Genomic DNA, 22,128 nt, shown 5'->3' with positions numbered 1-22,128 from the left:
GACTGCATATAATCTATTATTGATATAATTTGTAAAATATTGGATGAGTAAATTTCTCGGGGATTTTTAGTTACCTAACATAATCGATGTTTGAAATGTTCGTGTCAGACGTAATACAATTTCGCAACATATCGTCCCCACTTGTAAATAAACCTTACGCAATTTGTCATTTTCACCTAATACCTATTGTTTTTGTTAAATTGTGCGTACCTTTACAAATATGTTATGAACGTACATGGATATTATAAAGCAATTTCTACACGCGATTTCATTCTTAATAACTTTCATCTGCAACTGCAAAAATAGACTACATACACACGTACATACGCTGCATTGCATATTATATGTGTTTTTTATAATTAATTTACCAAGCAGACTAGAATTTCTTTTTTTTATGATACATGTGGTAAATGTGCAGGAAGCTCATCTGATGGAAAGTGAAATTTTGGACATATAGGTGGTGCGGATGAAACTTCAAATTTTTACGCGATGTATGAAGGTGAAATTCAGCAGCCGGGAATAATGCAAACAATTTCTCGGAACATTCCCCGTCAATAATGCGGTAGAAGATACCGAGAAATCCAACATCTCAAATCGCAAATACTCAATATGCAAGGCCAAAGGGTCAATCCTGTTGGAAAGGGCTTGAACGTCGATATTCGAGCCGCTCTGCGTTGAATACGGTCAGATGGAAGAAACTGGTAGCGGGGAGCACTCACCCAGAGTTGAGAGCAGAACTCCATGTGAGGCGGAATTTGCGCCTTGTATACATTTAGGCGATGGATTGCTGAGCACACCAAGCTTTTTAGAGACCAATGTGACCACGACGGAAATCGTACTTGCGGTCGTTAATCAGCTGGTGCTTCTCTAGGTACCACAGGAGCTGCCAGTTAATAATGGATTCCATTATTTTGGACATGGCTATCATTGGACAGGTCTCAGTGATTGCTACCACCATTACTAGGAGTTCGGGACGATTGCCGGAAAAGCGCGTTAAAACTGGTATCAATTTGGGGACACATGTCCGTAACACGATCGGAGGGATGCCATCGGGTCCACTCGACTTATGAATATCCAAAGAAAGAAGTGCTTTATAAACTGCGATTTACCGAAATTTAACCTCCAGCATCGTGATATCACACCGCGGGATTGTTGATGCTAATCTTCCTCGGGCATCCAGAGTCAAATTCCCCGTAGCGAGAGATATGTATGTCTACCTGAAGGGAGGCAATGTGCTCAGTCTTCAGCTTAGCAATGACGTTTTTGAGAGACCTAGCAAATATTACAACATAGTTCTCGTTTCAACAATCCCATCAATCAAAGTATTTTTTAAAACGGTATATAAAATACCTATTTGTGTTTTATTTTTAAAGTAAAGAATGAATATGATTTGGTTTTTAGATCACAAATTTATTAGACTTCTGTTTGGTGTCTTTCGACTTATCGACATACCGGTTATCGAATTAACCAGCTAGGATAGCTAGTATTTGATCATTGTTTCGTATGGTGACCATGTTATTGTTATTATATTTTATATTGTCCATTTTTTTTTAAGTACATTGTAACTACAACAGTGATAGGCAACACTATGGTAACTTTGCAGTCGTAGTTTGCATTTTGTCAAAAACTTAGAATTCTGCTAACGTTATTCATACGGCTATTGGGGATAATTTTATCGTTCTTATCTCAGATTACAAAACCTTTTATTATATTCTGAAGTTCGTGTCAAAAAACCATAAGTTGCTTTTATATTCACTGGCGGAGATTTCTTCTACACACGCTTCGTCTCTTATTTTAGGAATAAAAACAGTATACGCTGTGAAATGTCCAAGTGTCGTTATTTTTTGTCGTATAAAATATTCAAGATACAATCTTTTGGCTTTATACCAATAAAGATTGTTTAGGAGGTGATTAGTTAAATAATATATTTTCTGGTACTTTCAAATGTCAATTCAACGTAAAATATGTTTTATTTATTTTATAGTATTAAAGCGGCTTTTATTTTACTGTATGTTTAGCAACCATATAATTGTCTCTTGTAACCATATAACCGTCTTACCCGAATATTTGAGATATTCAATTGATTTTTGAACTATTGAGTATTTACTGACAAGGTATTTTGCTTACATTATTTATATACCTGGATAGAGTGTCGCACTACAAAATAACTAACAAACGAGACAACTTTATTTTCTTGGCGTACGTCACAGTTAAGCTTGTCACTCGCCGTCAAGAAACGTCATAGTACTTTACTAGTGTGTGTGTACTCTGTGGCCATTATTTTTTCGTCGCGTTCTCATTTTTGACAGTATCTAGACATGTAAAACAATCGAATATATTTTGTTGTATAAAATCAAATAATCATATCTTCATTGATATTTTGGATGTGTGTCTATCCTTTAGGGTATTTTGTCTAATATTTTAATTTCATTATTTTGATGCGTTTATCTCGGACTATTGACATTTTTTGTTTTCATAGTTGTAATATTCATTCGAGGTTCGATGACAAGGAAAAATTAACATTAGTATTAAATGAGCTTTAAATAATATAATTATATACCGACGCCAAAACCGTGCTCAAATATATATATATAAAAAAAAAATCAAATAGATCAAACACGGTAAAATATTAATTGAATACAAAGCGACCATTGGTTTTGAAAGGTGTTATGGAGACCGACACTATCGATTAGAAAAAACTTTTGTTTTTCTGTTTCACAAATAAAATTATAACATCATGTACTTAGTTACATAAACGAGTACCAACTCACACTTCGTTAACAACTAAAAATGAACAGCTCAAAAGCTTTAAAATAATACTAAAATCTCGAGCAACATAATAATATTTAACATTACTCAATAAATACCTAAATTAAAGCAGATTTTGCAGAACGCGATAAAGTTTCCAATTAAAGCGTTCATTCACTATTAAGCCGGGCGCGGACACCGTATCATACTTGTTTGTTGATAACATTAAACACACTCACTGCTATCAGCGGACAACATTAAAACGACATGTAAATGACCGTATGTCTGTTTGATTATATAGCATTATTATTTAGAACGTGAAGTTTTTTTCCTTTTCAAAGCTTTCGATTTCAATAATAAAATAATATTTTATATCACTTATAATAAGAAGGCTAACCTTTTCCGATGAATTTGCAAATGATGCTATTATTGAAATGCTAATCTCATTCTTAAAGATAAGATTAAAACCTCTTTCTTGTATAACATCTTAACAGAAACACACAACCTTTTTAACATGTAGGAATTCATTATTTACAATGTCTAGGAATAATGGTCTCGCGATATTAATAAATTGAATTGTGTATGTGTGAAAATAAAATAAAGCTGTGTGCCTACTTTTGCCTAAGGGTACAATATAATTAGTAGGTTTATAGCTAAAAAAGGGTAAAATGAAGATTTGCTATGTTAATATTTTCATAGTCTCTAAACATATTTTTTATTTCGTTACAACTATGAGAATGACATTTGAACTGTTCATTACGACGCATAAATTAGGCATTTTTTCTTTTATTATTACATATTTAGGTATTAATTTTTTCCTAAATAACGAAGTATTGCCGCGGCCAAAGAATATATATTACATTTAATAACCGCTTCGATAAGGTTTCTTAGTCAGTGTGTATTCCATACATTCAGACTGTACAGCGTTCGTAAATATCTCGCGGATAAATAAGTGTTTACGTTTTATAATGCGATTAGTTCTGATTTATTTAAGGTAATACAGTGATTGTGAAAGAAAGACGGACTACTGCGCTGCTACTCATAAATCGGTAGATGTGGTTACTTACGCAGGTTAGGCATAGCTATAAGTTCTGTTGTCTTTTTAAAAAATATAATGTTATAAAAAAATAAGCTTAAAATAATTAAAACGTGTACTTATTATACACACCGATTTACTTATAATTTTTAATATACGTTCGTTACATCGTCACATTAAATAAATAATCTATATGGAGTTATTGTTAAAAAAGAGTTCGTTAATTCTACCATCTTTATAGTTGATACTCTTTAATATGATGTCTGTATACCGAATTGTTTTTCATTCATAAACGTACTACGCCGTAACGCCGGTATTCTACTTTTAGCAAAATGTTGTAGTATACTTAAATCATTTAAATAACAATCCATTTAAATGATTATTATTTTAAATTACATTTAACTTCACTTTTTGATCTGAAATTTTCACGGTGACATTAAATTAAAATAGAAAATGTTCTAAATTTTGTTTATAGGTTAATAATTTATTGGATTTTTCTTTAATTAGTCTTAATTATTTCCGGTCATGTAGGAATATAGTTCCAACGGACTTTGAGGTGTTGGAATAGACTAGATATAAGTAGAGCGAATAGATGTATTTGGGAACACACTTGTACATGAGATAGTGTCGCCGCTGTTTGCAAATATCCGGTCTTGAGAACATCAGGACAGCCTCAGCGGGTATACGTACAGTTCTTTCACAATATGTTTACAACAATAAAGATAAATATGTGAAATTACTCAATACAATATTATATTAAAGATAAAAAAGAATGGCTTTAGTATTTATTGATTTATAGGCATGATACCTATACATAAAAATAATTGTAAATTGTGTAAAAAAGTGTAATTAAAATGGTGGTAAAGAGTTACTTCTGCGTTTCTCGCCGTGTCTTCGCGGTAGAATCTACTTTCCGAACAGGTTGTAGCTTTACATTTATTTCAACACTAACATGACGATTCAAAAGAACTTTTTTGAGCCTACTTGAATAAAGAATATTTTAATTTTGGTTTTTGCAATGGAACTGCCTTTTTTAATGCCTTTTTTACTAAAGCATATTTCCTTAATATGCACTATGTACGCACCAAAACAAACTAAACAAACAGTAGCTATCTCAGTACATCGAAAAGTAAATACATTTATCATTTCGTTACATTTCACACAAGTGTATTTCCTAGAAAATGTTTTATCGCTACTATTTCCTGAACAGTTTCGATAAATATAGTTTTCATGTTTTCAAATTTGCGGATGAAAATGGAGAAAGAATAAAAAAAAAAAAACGCGTCAAAATATGTGTTCCATAAATGATGGCTATATTTTAAATTCACTTTATAAAATGCGATCGATTAAGTTTTCGTGTTTTTTTAATTTATTTATTCCTCAATTATTTATGACCGTTAATTAATTCGATTCCTTCTCATCATATCCTTGAACAAGTTCTTAATATTGTTTTGGCAGTATTTCGAATTTTTAAATTGACATTTCGACTGACATTAAAAAACACGTGAATTAATATATAATCATGATCTTTCACGTGAAATTGTATGACGTGATATTAACCTAATCATAAAATTTTCAATAGCTTTTATTGTTATTTTTCCTTTTCAAGGCCGAGAGAGCCCGTGTAACTACAGGCACATAATACCTTTGTTTCTAAGGTCGGTGGCACTTTGGTGATGTAAGGAAGGAAAAAAATGGTCAGTCTGTGGGTGGTGACCACTTACCATCAGGCACATTTGCTCCTTTGCCTACCAATTTCATAACAAAAATTATAATAAAAAATATACATTCTTCAGTTTTATTGCTATTAAATACTGTCTGTAAAAAAAAACAATTACGTTTAAGCGCATTGGTTTTACATTATAATACAGCATATCAACACTTATTTTGATATTTATGAATAAATCTGATATCCGGTGAAAGTGCAAGGAGTCTTCTCATCACATCTCAATTAATTAATCTATTTATAACTCATACCTGATAAGCAAAAAACATATATGTATAATGGTAACTAGCGATCGAAATGTCGTTTCATATGAATATAATATTGAATATAGGTTTAAATATCGAAATTCACAATGTTTTTTTTAATAGATAACTAAATATACTAGATCGATTTTGGTTAAAATTTTGCTTCGATGTCTATAATTAGGCACTCTCTTGCTTATATTGCTCCTGATCCTTACACCTATCCTGCCACATTCATGCCTTCACACGTGCCTGAAGCTGCGGGCGGAAACTGATAGTTATATGAATTACTTCAACACAGACTAGGAGGGTTTTGCTCAGCATTAGTACTTAACTAGAGCTAATACTAGAAGTCCGACTAGTTTAGATATAACAAAGAAGTAGTTCAAGTGTCATTTGTTTATTTGCAGGTTGACGAAAAGCGAACATGTCGACGGAGGAGGAGTCGAACGCCTTGAAAATATATTGGGAACGATTCTTCAAAGCGGAGACTGGAACTTATGAGGTTTTTGACATGTAGTATGAAATAGGTAGGCGGACGGGCAAATGAACCACCTGATGGAAATTGGCTACCACCGGCATCGACATTGGCGTTTTAAGAAATATTAACCATTCCATGTGCGCCTATGCGCCGCCAACCTTGGGAACTAAGATGTTATGTCCCTCGTGCGTGTAGTTATACTGAATCAATCATTCTTCAAAGCGACGAACAACAATACTTTAGTACTGTTGTTTAGCAGCAATATATGTGATGAAGCGATATGTTGTTAACCCAGACGAGCTTGCACAAAGCCCTACCACCAAGTGTACCGTATAATATACGGATACATCCCACGTTTGCTATACATGAACAATTACCAAAAATTTAAGAAAATGCTTTCTCTTTTAATACAACCCACTTTTAATGTCGTATTTTTTTGAGAAAGTTGATTGGTAACTCGAAAAAGTTACTTAAATGTTTCTACAAAATATATTCAAAAAAGAAACAAGTCTAATGTATAAACTTAAATACGAATATTATGCTAAAGTAACTCTCTCTCTGTCTATTCCTTATGTTTTAATGTCTAAATAGATTAATTGAATATGATGACATTTGTTATAAAGCAAGCTTGAACTCCGTGAAAGGGGTACTTTTTTATACCTAATACCTGCGACATCAAATATATCAGAAATATTAGAAAAAAAATAATAGTAAGCCTTTAATCGCGATTAATATCAATAAACTTATGAGAACTTGTATTTTTGAATATATTTTTTATGAAAATAACATAACTTTATATGTAAATAAATAATATCGTCTGATTCTGTATAACGCATGCTACGTATATATGTATATCAGCTCATTCAAACATAGTTCCGAGAAGTCAAGGCCGATGTCAATGATATTCAAAGCATTTGTTTATTCGCTTTGTATTCATTAACGTATTCTTTTTCAGAAATCGACATGGCTGGAGTTGTTTCTGGCGGAGTTCATAATACGTCTCAACGAAGGACAAAATGTGAAGAAATTGATAAATTTTTGGTAAGCCTGCTTTGCTACTACTAGTAAAGTTTTATGATACTTCAAAAGCTTAGACAACTTCATTTGGAGCAATACTCCTTTATGTATGTATACAATAATTTTAGTAGCAGGCAACATGAGACAATTTTAATTTCTTCCTCTTCCATATTTATTGGAAAACTTAGTTATAGCTTCAATTTATTAATAAAATATATCTTACAAACCGTATATAACAACATAAAAACTTCATAATCGTCATTTATCCAATTTATTTGGGTCGGCAGTGTGTTTTATGAAATATAAAACTGCAACAAAACGAATTGCGCAGACATATTGCCGGCTGCCTGTCTTACGCTAACTCTCCTTGAAAATGTTTCTTTTTTTTTTTCATTTTTATTTCCGTACGAGATGTATTCAATGCTAGCTTATATTAACAGCTATTTTTTATGAGATTGTACAGGGTTTTGTTATATTTTCCGCAGTCCGGTAAGCGGCGTGGTGTCACTAGTCGGCTGCGAGTTGCTGTGTGGTGTCCACCGCGTTACCTCCTCTATCAACACCCACTACTCGCTGCCTTACCTCGAGTCCGCTGCTCTACCACCAGTCGCCACTGATGTCGCAAATTCTATAGAATCCGTAGGTAAGTCACAACTATATTGATACAGTTCTTCTCAGTTAATCTAATCTCTTGTACGGCTGCAGATAATTAGGCCATATGTTCAAATTCCTAATCGGGTTAATAGAAGTTATTTATTCGATCAATAAATTCTCAGTAGCAGCCCAGACATTGGAAGCTGGCAGTCTCACGCTTCCTTGTTTCGGAAAATAAGCTGTTGGATCTGCGCTTGATCTTACTTCGGTCGTATCAGATTGCCATCTCGTCATAGGATTGTGAGAGTAAGAGAGCGCACCTGTGTTCATGTACACCCCTTTACATCTCCTGCAGATTTAAGTATGGCCGCCGTCGCCGAAATCGGTCGTGAGCACTACGTTGTATTTTTAAATTGAAAAATTATATATATAATTTTTTTTTTTTTTCATCCAGTGCTTATTTTCCGTTTGCTTGAAAGCATCACTATCGTTTTATTGATCACTGAACGTTATCTTGACCTTCAATTATAACTTCAAGATATTTTTTTTCTCTATTTAAGTACACATTGTCATTACTCATTTGCTTGCCTTTATATTTGGAGGATTTATAACACTTAGAAAAAGTAATTGGTGGACTTTTATGACGCCTGACCCTAATAATTTTGGGAATACTGTTACTGATTGGGGGTTAACCTGCACTATACGAGTAATTAGGCGCTGATGCTTATAGATACGCTTAACCTAACATTTTCCAATAGTAGGATTTTATGACACTCATAAATTGAGATTGGATGGTTCTATTCTACTTTACATTAACATTACATTAGCAGCCTGTTAATTTCCCACTGCTGGGATAAAGCCTCCTCTGCCTTTGAGGAGAAGGTTTGGAGCATATTCCACCATTTCGTTGAAATTAGACACATGCAGGTTTTCTCACGATGTTTTCCTTCGCCGCCGAGCACGAGATGAATTATAAACACAAATTAAGCACATGAAAATTCAGTTGCGCTTGCCTGGTTTTGAAGCCCCGGTTAAGATACACGCGTTATAACCACTGGGCCATCTCGGCTAAGCAAGCTATTCTACTTTGCCGGAAACAATTTTATCTCGTTTAATGTTCATTTTAATTTAAAGGTAATAGATATATTTTATAATTAAATTAGGTGAACGTGTAACATAACTGTAGTGGTTTATATCCACCACAGATACCAAAAACGAGGAAGTTAGTTCGAAATTAGTAAGCGCGTTTTCTCGCATGAACACACAATCCTCGACGGAGATACTGCGCAACTACCTGCTGGGCGGAGTCGCCTGGAGGTGCCTGGTGCTGCTCCGAGCTTTGGGGGTTGAGGTGAGATTACTGCTCTATGGTAACGTGACATGGGCCGAACAAATATGACGATATTTAATTAAAAAAACCTAAATATTATTAATACATTTTAGATATAACATTTTTTAGCGCTTTGCTTTAAGAAGATAGAATTTAAGAAGATTTAGTATTAAATATTGAAATATCGGTGGTTTTGTGTCACTATTATATATCAAATACATAGTTTCAATAACGGCGTTGCTTATTTACAATTATATTCATAACAATAATTCAATTATCCGCGTACGTCAATTTGTTTTACGAGCTAACAACAATCTTTTCGTAAATAAGTCGATATGAAACCTTATGCCATGGGCGTACGATTCAAAATTACACGAGTTTCCTAGTACAGTAATACAGTGCACCGAGCTATCGACGCGTGATAGTTAACGACGAGCAGTTACCGCGACCCCCGATAACCGAGAATATAAGACATTTATTTAATAATAATATAAACTATATCCCCCAGAATTTTATATTTTGACCCTTTATTATTCACCAGAAGTTAATTGATGTTAAATTTATATGGCTTATAATATATTCTTCCGCCAAACAATAGTATTAAGTATTGTTGTGTTACTTTCAGGATGAGTGAGCCACTGTAACTACAGGCACAAGGGACATAACATCTTAGTTCCCAAGGTTAGTGGTGCATACAATGTAAGGAATGGTTAACATTTCTTACAGTGCCAAGGTCTATGGGCGGTGGTGACCCACCATTTAATATTACACCATTTTCCCGACTGCGGCTCGCCTACCTACATCATAAAAAAAATGATTACAAACATGTTTCTTATGCATCTTTACATGATACATAACAACGTACGTTATGTTATAAATTCTTTAAAAAAAAATAGTATCGTCAAGCACATTCGCAGTATCGATCACAATTTCGAGAAAAAAAAGAGTACCATTAAGGGTTTTTATAATTTATAGTTAACTTAATCCAACAGAATAGTATTTAAATTTCGAAGACGCATCCATAGTCATATTATACGAAACTTCTGTACTCGTCGAACAAAGCGCGTATGTTTTAACTAAGGTCGTTTACGGTGTCAATGAGCAAGTAAGTATAACTGGAATGATATAGAGTCAGCAGCTCCAGATTTTGTAATCTCAATACGGCGCCGGTCGCAGGGTCTGTCGTGCTGCCGCCAGCTGAGCTCGGTTCTTATCTGGCTGTTCGGCGAGACGAGCGCGAGTGCGGCGCGCGGCCGGCCGTCCGCGCCCCGCGCGCCGCGCCCCCCGCACGCGCACGCCGCCATACACCTCCTCTTCTCCGACAGGTCACTTCACTTATACATACAATCGCGGCATCTTAAAGGAAAACCACCAGTGGGCCATCGCCTTTGAAGTCTCTCGAAATGCCGCTTTTCGTCATTGCCATTTTTTACTTTTTGTACGTAGTCTGTTCCGTATATGTTTATTGGTACATGTATGTAGGATTACCAGGAATATAATGTAAACAGTATTATATTAAGTCAATAATAAATAATAAATAAATAAATATTGAACAACATCACATACATTAGTCAATATGACTCGTTTTATTATAAATAAAAATAATGAAATCAGCTCAACTAAATAACACAATGAGCTCGTCTCGTTAAATTAGATTTATACATCCCTGAACTGCAAGTCCCAAGTGATTCCCAATGGCAGCCTGGGCTCGCAACTACCCCTCTCTCGCCTCGCGGAACCCATACGATAGACCTGTCTAGACGCAGGCCCACTGGTAGTTTTCCTTTACGCTGTGTTATTATTTTATAATATTTCAATTTATACTAATAAGAAGCTTTATATTAATTTATATTCATTTAAAAGTTATTGAATTGGGACCGAATTTAGATTGTTTTATTTGATTTCAAATTCATATTACATTCGATTAAAAAGATTTCTAATGAATATTTCCTTCTTAGTTAGTTCCAAGTTCTTAGTTGATTTGGTCACAATAGTGTGATCATGTATAAACCTCATTCGATATTTTATTTAATAAAATAGATACTTGGCGGTAGGGCTTTGTGTAAGGCCGTCTGGGTAGGTTAGGTATATCACTCAGCCATCAGAATTTCTACCGCCAAACAGCCGTACTCAGTATTGTTGTGTTCCGGTTTGAAGGGTGAGTCAGCCATTGTAAATAAAAATAAGGCACATTATATCTTAGTTCACAGGGTTGGTGATGTTAAGAATGGTATATATTATTTACAGCGCCATTATCTATGGGCGGTTGTGACCACTTACCATCAGGTTTCACTTACCATCGTCATTTGTTCGTCAGCCTATCTATATCATAAAAAGATAAAAAAAAATTAATTGGGTATTTTACTTACAGAATATGGTCCAAGCAGAAACCGAGTAGTGTCGTAAGTTCAAATCTTTCAGCTGCTTCTTCTGAAAGAAGTTCAATTTCAGCAAGGTAAATATTGTGCAATTAACTGTTACTTAAAAATATATTTTATATTATTTGCTTTATGCATGAAGTAATTATTAAAAATTTAGCCTCACTGATGTAGTTCCGTGTTTGATTTCGACCATTTTTTCCAGACCGAGAATCAATGGACAAACTAAAACTGTTGGAGAATACAAAGTTAAAAAAAGACTACCGAAAAAATCCGATCAGACGTCTGAGTCAGGCGACTCCAATGACGACCTGCAGATTTTAAATAAATCTATGACTATCAAAGTCTGTTCGCCGAGCGATGATTTCGAATATTTCAGCTCTAAGCTACTGCGCTCCTCAAACGAATATCCCAATCAGAGCCTGTATTCAGATCCATTTTTCTCACCGCGCAAAGTTAAACCTAAAGCAGACGATTACATGACCGATAAACACCGGGAAATTATTAATTCCGAAATAAGTACATTCGAATTCACTATTATAATAACGGATCTTTTGCAAGAATTATGTAAAGCAGAAAGCAGCCTGTCTGGTTCAGAAGGATCCCAAATATCAATGCAGTGTATTAATTTTTCCCTAAAAAACTTATGTTCGCTGCAGTTCGGGTCGTTGCCCGCGAACGCGGCTGCTTACGAACCTTTAGAAATGTCTAGGGTAAAAGTTGCGTTAACCGAACTACTCATAGTGTCCCTGGACCAGGTGCTCATTCATTCCGATCTGTGTGCCAAATTGATCAATAACGGTATACTGCCGATGCTCCTTCGCATCCTCGAGGATGTAATTTGTAAATCAAGTGCCAAATATAATATCAAAGTTGAACGCGAAAACCACGCCAATCTTTCGGAGAAAGCGAACGAGACTGAATCTGAAAATTTGCTCAAATTCATATTCGGAGTCGCGTACTCCATCATGGCCTTTTTTCATTGTTTACTAATGCAATGTAGGACTGTAGAGAAACTCAGAGAGTTCACCGAACAGTTCAAGCTATACAGCGAGTGCCTCAAGGGCGGCCTTCTCAAGGAGTGCATCGAGCTAATGATTCGGATACCGGACGTGGACAAGGGGGAGGCCGTGACGCTGATCAAGAAGCTCATAGAGTCGATAGGCAAGTCGATAAGCGCCATGAAGAGAGTCAGGAGCGAGGTGATCCATTCGGCGGCCTGCCCGCGCGGCCGACACAAGGCGTGCCGCGCGCGAGTGGCGGCCGGCATGCACCACCACCACGACATCCTGGGCGAGGCAGGCGCTGGCCTGCCGCTGCCGGCCGCCTGCTGCGTGTCCGTGCTGTACGGCACGCTGGCCTCGCTGGTGCCCGACCGCGAGGTGGCCGCGCACAAACCGCTGCGCAACAAGATACTACGCGTCATGCTCGCCTGCGGCGTGTGCTGTTGCTTCTCGCCCAGCTTCCTCATGGAGAGCATCGTGCGCCTAATGCTCACCCACGACAGCGTCGCCACGCTCTGTCTGCAGCTGTTGGAGCACACCGTCTACGGGGACCTCGGCGCTAGCATCCTCGTCCCGAGAGTGACCGATCAGCTGCCCTGTTCCATTTGCGAGCAGAGCGACGACAACAGGGACCTCGGAAGGAAGTACTGTCCTCACGGCGTGAGCCCCATCGAGAGAAGGAGCGTGTGGTCGTTCCTGATACATTACAACTCGTTGTTGCAGTTAGATAATCATAATAACGTCCTACACGCGACCGTCGCTCATCTTCTAAAAGTGACGCCAAAGTGTCGGGCGGAAATGAAATACGAGCTACTCTTCAGCGTCGTCTATCCGACTTTCATAGTCGCTAAGCACAGGTACACGATGAGACTCGAGGATTCGGCGTACTTTCTGACCGTATCCTGTCTCAATATATTCACGAGCCTTCTGAACACGGTACCGTTTGCCGAGCAGTTCATACAGAAGGGTGGGCTCAGCTACGTCCTGGAACTGGTGGCGCTCCCGGAATTCTCGAACCAGTGCTGCGCGATCCTCGAAATAGCGATCATTGTCGAGATATTCAAGCTGATAAAGGAGAACGCCGAGCTCACGTACTTCCGGGAGATGAGCTCGTTGGCATCGGTACAGATGCTGTTCAAATCGCTCACCGAGATGACGGACAGGTGCTACATGATATATGAACATAATCCCTCTGGCGACGAGGAGGGCGCGGGGGGCGCGGCGGGCGCCGAGCGGCGCGCGGAGGCGCTGCGCGGCGCGAGCACGTTCTGGCGCGCGTGCGCGCGGCTGTGCGCGGCCAGCGCGTCGTTCCGCACGTACGCGGCCACGCAGGTCGCGGTGTCGGGTGGCGGCGCGCTGCTGCGCCTGCTGCTGCGCGCGCTGTGCGCGGGGCGCGCGGACCCCGCGGAATCCAAGCTGCTCATCAAGATCATGGAGGCGCTGCTCACCGTACAATTCGCTGTTTCCGGTCAGTATTTCGGTTACTTATTTTTAAGATTTTTATATTTTAAACTGGTCCCTTTTTAGCTGTTTCGATTGTAATGCGAGTTGTATGAAGGGTGCGTATGTACCTTACCTTGTTTGAAACTTATTCAAATTAAAACACGCCATCACATAAAGACATATCACACCATAATATACACTATGCATTTATTAAAGGAACAGTTTCTAAAAAAAAATTTTTATTTTATATATCATTTTAATATTTAAATTTTTATATTGTATATAATAAATAATTTATATTAATTATTCTATTGCTTCAAGGTGGTCGTCAATTGATAATAGACTGGACTACCTAATCATACCAAAAAATATACAAAAACAGAATTTTCCGTTCCACTCCATTCGTTAATTAAATACTAAGTATATTTATACCAAAATTTGAAGATCGTTTTTCGGAAACACAATAATAATTAATTAATCACACATACTTGAGTAATTTCAAATGAATAAACAGAATCTATGAGTCATAACTTGTCGCTTGTCGAAAACCACTGTCACTTGATACGTGGTCAAATTGTGGTTCGATATATTTCAATATGTTATTACAGTACTTTGTTACATCACATGAATTTTAGAACGATTGGTCAACAGGACGTTTAAAAAATATGTTCATTATGAAAAACAAAATAGTTATTTTTGTAAAACTCGTACAATATATTGCTTATTAGTTTGGAGGCTAGAACTATGGCCCGCTAGGCTGTCAATGAGATTTTTTCCACTGAACAACCCAATTACCCTCTATCGTCCCGACCTGGGTTTTGAACCCAGAACTCTACACTACTCTACAGAACTAGGAATCTGAGGCGATAGAATCAGAATCTAGCCACTAGATGACTAGACCAACGAGGCAGTCAACTAAAGAAACCATGAATATTCTTTCTCCTTTTTACAGCATTTCAATAAAAGCTTGGTTTAAAAATATTTTTTTACTATTCCTTTGATAAACAAATCAATCTCAGGCTATAGAATAAATTAGACAAAAATGTAGAGCTACTAGCAAATATTATATTAAATTAATCTGTCCGGTTTTACAATGTTGTCGGTGTGAGTAGCTTATTAAAACAAACTCCACACCAATGAGATCAATATTTATGGATATTCAAATGTTGAACAGAGGCCGATGTTATAAATTGATTAGAATAAAACAAATTAGAACCTCATTTATTTTTAAAATAATTAATTAAAAAGAATCTTGCTAATTATATGATTGTACTGTCAGTATCTCGCAGATTTAAGCGCTTGAAATTTGTGAATAAAATATCCACGGTTTTCATGCTATTGCGGATTCTTAGAAAAATACCCGTGATAGTTTAATATGTTTATAATGGTATGTAAGTGAAACAAAGACGTAATTGTGTTTTTCTGTAAGGATAAAAAAAATGTTTTTTATTGACAACAATTTGAGTAAAATACATTGATTTTCACTTATATCAAATTACTAACTCACCTGTAAGGACAAAAAACAACATTTAAAGCCTTTATTTCAATGTGAAACACAACCTTTACACATAAATTCCGAATGACAGTTCCAGTCGCATCTCCCACATGGATAAGGCGGCAAACATATCGACACTGCTGGAGATAACTTGGTAATATGGTAGAGATTGGATTCTGCTTTCTTATGTCCGGCATCAACTTCATAGATTGAGCTAGAAACTTTCTTTAAGAACTCTTTCTATTTAATCGATTCCCATTATCATACATAGCCCTGTCTCCCACTTCGAATTTATAATCTGTCCTACCTAAATCATATATTTTCTTATTGTAGTAGTGAGATTTTATTGAATTTTGAAGGGCTAGTTCTCTATCTCTTTTCAGATCTTCTTTTGTACATCTTGATTTTAATTCAAGTGGCGGAATATCCACATTCTCGCCTTCTAAAAGGTATTTTGGAGTAATCTTTGTGACTGTATGTTCTGTTTCGTTATATTTTGCTACACATTGTTGTGCTACAGTTGTCCAGGCAGTTTTCTTATTACTTTCGTTTATTTTGCATCTTATCCTGTTGACTAAAGTTTGATTTAGTCTTTCATTAAGTTCATTTGAATATGGTGCGTCCACAGCTGTTAATATTATTATGTTCTTCTTTTTTAGGAAGTCTTTGAATTCTTTGGAATTTATGCCAGGGTATTGGTCTGTCAATACCATATCAATGATATAGCTTTGTGTGACACTTTTTATAAGCTTAATAAAATCACTGGAGCTTTGATTTCTTGATGTCAATATATAAGCATATCTTGTAAAATGATCAACCAGAAGATGTAAGTATTTTTTTGTAGAACGTGATCCTCCAAAACCTCTAATAGTATCAATTGATATCATTTGAAATGGTCGTGTTGCAGGGCCTAAATGTGAACTGACGTATATTTTTCCTTGTTTCTGGAGCTGGAAAGTTTTTAACCGCTGTTAAATTATCTTTGAGAAGTCTAACCGAATTATTTTCTATTATGTGACCCAGGTATTTGGCATAAATATTTGCAAAAGTACATTTCGAAAATTTGAGTTTGAATCCTTCCATCAATAGTGCCTCAAGTAGTCTCGATATATGTAATATGTGTTCCTTATAAGTTTTAGAAGAGATTAGGATATCATCAATAAAATTTACTGCAAAATCTGAGAGTTTGTATTTTCTTATTATATTACTCAATATTCTTTGGAAAATTGTTGGAGATGTTTTTAATCCAAATGGAAGGCAAGTCCATTGGAAATGGCCTTCTTGTGTGACAAATGCACTTTTGTATCTATCTTGAATTTTCAATGGAATTTATCAAAATGCCGAATTTACGAGTATGTCAAAAGTGGAAAAAAATTTACAGTTCACAGTTTTTACCATTAAGTCTTCAATCAAGGGGAATGGCTGTGATTGAGGAACGACGATTTTGTTTAATTCTCTGAAATCTATACATAACCTTGTTTTTTTTTTCGTCTTCTTTTTTATATGCTAGAGTAACTGATGGAGCAGCAAATGGGCTATAAGATTCCTCAATCAAATTCTTCTCCAGTAGTTTTGATATTTGATATTCGATTTCTTTTCTATCTTCGGCTGTGCACCTGTATGGACGTTTGTAACAATATTTATCGACCATCAAATCTATGTGAGTTTCATAATCACGTACAGTGCTAATGTCATATTTATCCTTAGCAAAGACTAATTTATATTTCTGTATTAGTTTAGTAATTTCTGTTTGTTGATATATATCTAAATGGTTCACTGAATAAGATTTTAAATTAACATGGTTATTTTTATTACTAACAGTATTTAAAACGGGATATTTACCATGTTTTTTATTTTTATTTGGTGGAGCTCGATATTTCGACATTATCTATGAATGTCTTGTTCACGAGAACAACATTTAAAACCTTTATTTCAATGTGAAACACAACCTTTACACACAAATTCTCAGTGACAGTTCCAGTCGCATCTTCCACATGGATAAGGCGGCAAACTCAGAAACAGATAATAAAGACAAATTATACTATAATGTAGTGATTTTCTTTACATGTTTTTAATTATTACCATAGTAATCCCGTTTTGAAAGTAACCCCGAGCAAACACAGACAAGTAAAAATAATTGTTGTTTTCGTTTTGGTGCCTTTCAATGTTAAGTTTAAAAGTTATTTCGAAATCTGAGAAACAAACTTCAATTTTATTTAATTGTACAGATTATAGCAATCTATGCAAATATTATAAATGCAAAAGAAACTTTGTCTATCTGTTACTCTTTTACGGCTAAACTACTGAACAGAATTTGATGAAATTTGGAGCGAAAAAAGCGCGCTGGGACTCCAAGAAACGACATAGGCTATTTTATGCCTACATCGAACGACTAACCCTTAAAACGCGAGCGAAGACACAGGTAACAAATAGTACTGTATATACTCGTATACACGAAATGTTAGGCAATATTTTCCACGCGAACTTTAAAAGTGCATATTTTAAGATACAAATCTTGTGGTCGTTATCTCTATATCATATCGTCTCAATATCAAATATTATGTACTATTTGACCTTGGAGTCTTGAAAACCCGATAAAGTTAAACATTTAAGACTATTTTACCATCCATAAGCAAAACGATAGGCTTCTTAAATATAAAAACCAAACATTATTTTTTTACATTTAAGATGTAGTGTTTAAGTGACAGACGTTACTTGGCTGTGGGGCTTTGGGCAAGCCCGTCTGGGTAGGTATCACCCACTCATCAGATATTCAGTCAAACGATAACATACTACTCTTGTTTGATGGTTTGAAGGGAGAGTACATCTTAGTTCCCAAGTTTGATGGCGCATTGGTGTTGTAAGGAATGGTTAATATTTCTTACCGAGCCAATGTCTATGGGCGTTAGTGACTTACCATCTAATGGCATATGTGCTTTTCCGCTCACATATTTAATAATAAATAAAGTGACAAGGCAATTTTATAGCGGGTACTTACTACTCTGCTAAAAACAAATTAAGTTAAAGAAACCATTCATTTTTTAATGAGAAACAATATTGGCGCATCTCGGGACTTAAGCTGAATTGTAGGTCGTGACGATAAACTTCATGACGTTCAACTAACGCCTTCATGCGCTCCTCATGCCGCAGCTTGCCGATCTCTCCAACCTTCTCTATGAGCGTTTTTTTTTCCAATATTTATTTTAGTAACGAAACTTAGTGTTTGTTTACTTTACTCCATTATTGCTTTTCTTTAATGATTAAATCCTTAAGCATAAATTTACATTTTCTACGTATACCGAATGTGCTTCCGTGATAGCGACTTTTTATTTGATCATTAAAATATCGTAACTGTCATCATAATGTAAGTAAAGATAAAATCATAAGAAGGTAAACGAGAAACATTCGGGGCACTTCAATTAAATCAAAAATATCAATATGGGCACAAACAAGTACTAGTTTTACGACACTTGGTTGCCCTTAAGCTTCGTGTCGTATCTGAAAATAACGCATTTCACAACTAGGGTCTTAACGCTTAGCCTTTAGTAGAAGAATTTTTTTTCTAGTATGAAAGGAAAAACATTATTAAATACATTTATTAATATTTATAAAAAATATTTCATTTATAAAATAATGATGTAAATTAAATTACCTAACTTCGTTTTAACGTTGTTGATTACATCAAATTCATAGTTATGTATATGTATTGTATACACCTTGGTGATCTAGTTGCTAGCTTAGGCTAGAGACGGGGCTCAGTATGGGTTCAGGGCGGGCCGGTCGACGGTCGACGCCCTGGACGCCCTGAAGACTCGGACGACGGAAGCGGTGGCCCGGTGGCAAGTCGTCCTGGCGGTATCGCTCGACGTGGCGAACGCCTTCAACAGTCTCCCTTTCGAGACGATACGGGAGGCACTCCGATACCATGGGGTGCCGACCTATCTCAGGAGGCTGCTGGAGGCGTACCTCCAGGACAGGGAGGTCGTCTGGGCGGAGGTCGATGGGAGGCTGGTCCGGCGTCGGGTAGGCTGCGGCGTTCCACAGGGGTCGGTTCTCGGCCCAATTCTGTGGAACGTCGGTTTCGACTGGCTCCTGCGAGCTCCCGTCCTTCCCGTGATGGGGGTGTTGTGCTACGCTGACGACACCCTCGTCACGGCGATTGGGCGGGACTTTCGGGAGGCGGCTCGCCTCGCCGAGGTCAGAACGGCTCTCACCATGGACTGTATGGGAATGCTGGGCTTGAGGGTCTCCATATCCAAAACGGAGGCCCTCCTCTTCCACGGTCCACGGAAAGGACCCCCACGAGGGGCAAGTATCACCGTCCAGGGAACGGTGATCAAGGTGCAGGCCCAGATGAAGTATCTGGACCTGATCCTGGACGGATGATGGAGCTTCGGGCAGCATTTTGAACATCTCGGCCCGAGGCTCATCAACGCCGCCGCCGCCCTCGGTCGCCTCTTCCGAATGTGGGGGGGCCGGGGTGGTTATGCCGGCGTCTATATTCCGGCGTAGTGAGGTCGATGGCGCTGTACGGTGCCCCGATCTGGGTAGACGCCCTCATCGCTGATAATCGGGGCCTGCTGCGAAAGCCGCAGAGGGTCATAGCGGTGAGAGGCATCAGAGGGTACCGTACGGTGTCGTGGACAGCGGCGACACTTCTCGCGGGCGATCCGCCCTGGGAGCTCCAGGCGGTGCTCGCGGAAGTGTACCGGTTCCGGGTCGAGGTGAGGGACCGCGGCGACCGTCCAGGATCGGCGGAAGTCGGGCGGATCAGGGCTCTAGCCCAGCGAGCCCTGATCGTCCGATGGGAGGAGGACCTGGGGTCACCCACGGCGGGCCTGACGACAGTGGAGGCGATTCGTCCCCACTTGAGTCGCTGGGTCGAGAGGAAGAAGGGCACACTCACCTTCAGAATGACGCAGGTACTTACCGGGCACGGATGCTTCGGTAAGTACCTGCACGGAATAGCGCGGCGGGAGGTGTCACCCTCCTTCCACGAGTGTGGTGCGCCAGTCGACACGGCGCACTACACCTGGAGAGAGTGTGCTGCGTGGGGGCCCCAGAGGCACACCCTGGCGGCAACTATGGGCGGAGACCTCTCGCTGCCGAGCATCGTCAACGAAATGCTCGGTAGCGAGACGTGCTGGTCGGAGATGCGCTCCTTCTGCGAAAACGTGATGTCGCAGAAGGAAGCCGCGGAGCGGGAGCGGGAAGAGGATGCCGCTGCAGACCCGCTCCGCCGAAGACGACCGGGAAGGAGGAAGAAGCGCTACGCGCACCTTCTCCCCCCGCCTCAATAGGCGTCGCAGCGACTAGGGGGGGTCTCAGTACCCCGAGAACCCCCTCTAGGTGGTGGAGGTCCGCATAGGCGAGCCGACCCTCAGGGCGTCACGGTAGCATGCGCAAGCGATCCCGTGGCGGCCGCCGAAAGACGGAGAGGGTACCGCTGGTTTTTTAGTGGGTAAACCCGGCGTACCTGGGCGCACTCGGCGTCCAGGGCTCCGGGGAGTCCCACACCCCCCCACCTTCCATCACGTGGGGGAAGCGCTTAATGCGTTTTTCCAGCGGGGAAGCGGGCAGGCTAGAGAATGGGGCCAACGTGTCAACACATGTAGCGTCCCACACAAGGGCCCGTCCTCGTTCCCAGGGAACCAATGTTATTCAATCAGGTCTTTTACCATCATCACGACTAATTCTATATATATATAAATACGTCGATGGTGGCAAGGGCCCTTTTTATTGTGTCATTAAGAGAACCATGGCGGAAAAGCCTGCCTATACTCCTTGGGCAAGAGAGACCATGTAAACCGAAAGAGTCCACCTCCTTTCCACACGGGCATCTGTGCTCAGAGGACAGCGGTGTTCCCAGTCGGAGACCAATTGATATGCGAAAACATTCATTATCTAAAAGTGTCCCAAGATTTTTAGAGGGTAATGAGAGAATTGAGTTTGCACCTATATACTACCGAATTAAAAATAACAAAAAATAATATTCACAATTATATAATTTTCCTAGAATAGTTTAAATATTCATACCGTTTCTAATGTTGTTTTTATATTTAATAAATGAAATGCGTGTTTTCTTTACCCTGCAAGCCTGTCTACCTTACTAATACTATGAATACGACATTTTGGATGGATGGATGCTTATCGCCAAAATAGCTGAGCGAATCTAAATGAAATTAGGCACAAATACGTAATTGTTAATAAAAATCATCGTTTGAGTAATTTATAAACCACCACACAGAGGCGACTGGAGGTCGATCGAAGGAGGAGAGTTGCGCGGTAGTACGTGAGGCGCTAAGCGCGCGCGCCGACGCGGGCGTGAGCGGGATGCGCGCGCTCTGCGACGCGCTCGTCGGCGTCGCGCTCGCCGCGCCCGCCGCTCGCCGCGCGCAGTCCACCGCAAGTTTAAGGGTATGTTTTTTTTCAATCAGACGACGATATTTATTTCCAGATTTTGATAACTATACTTAGCTTGTAATATCATCTTTTTCATTTAAAATATATGAGAAAAATTTAATATTCAACACGCTTTCATCACCTTTTTGTCGTTCGAATAAATTCTCACCTTTAAAGAGAGTTATAACAATTGATTTAAACAAGTTCTGATGGCTTAAATTTGTTTACATTT

General features: G+C 38.4%; 1 protein-coding gene across 5 annotated transcripts in view; it reads left to right on the top strand.

Moving 5' to 3' along the window:
* Mv (mauve) overlaps nt 1-22,128 on the top strand; it is a 58,947-nt gene that overhangs the window by 1,657 nt on the left and 35,162 nt on the right. For 4 of the 5 annotated variants that reach the window (XM_026645547.2, XM_064216167.1, XM_026645531.2 and 1 more), the window contains exons 2-9: nt 6,163-6,257; nt 7,189-7,274; nt 7,736-7,893; nt 9,050-9,195; nt 10,351-10,499; nt 11,546-11,629; nt 11,758-14,024; nt 21,742-21,911. In XM_026645547.2, coding sequence (XP_026501332.2) covers nt 6,180-6,257; nt 7,189-7,274; nt 7,736-7,893; nt 9,050-9,195; nt 10,351-10,499; nt 11,546-11,629; nt 11,758-14,024; nt 21,742-21,911 — 3,138 coding nt within the window. In that variant the 5' untranslated portion in view covers nt 6,163-6,179. Of the gene's footprint in view, nt 1-3,657; nt 3,820-6,162; nt 6,258-7,188; nt 7,275-7,735; nt 7,894-9,049; nt 9,196-10,350; nt 10,500-11,545; nt 11,630-11,757; nt 14,025-21,741; nt 21,912-22,128 lie in introns of those variants that run through there. The other variant, XM_064216166.1, reaches the window with a different exon arrangement.

The sequence above is a fragment of the Vanessa tameamea genome, chromosome 10 (assembly GCF_037043105.1).
Source record: "Vanessa tameamea isolate UH-Manoa-2023 chromosome 10, ilVanTame1 primary haplotype, whole genome shotgun sequence".
Taxonomy (NCBI): domain Eukaryota; kingdom Metazoa; phylum Arthropoda; class Insecta; order Lepidoptera; family Nymphalidae; genus Vanessa; species Vanessa tameamea.
This window is presented reverse-complemented; position numbering and strand designations above follow the sequence as displayed.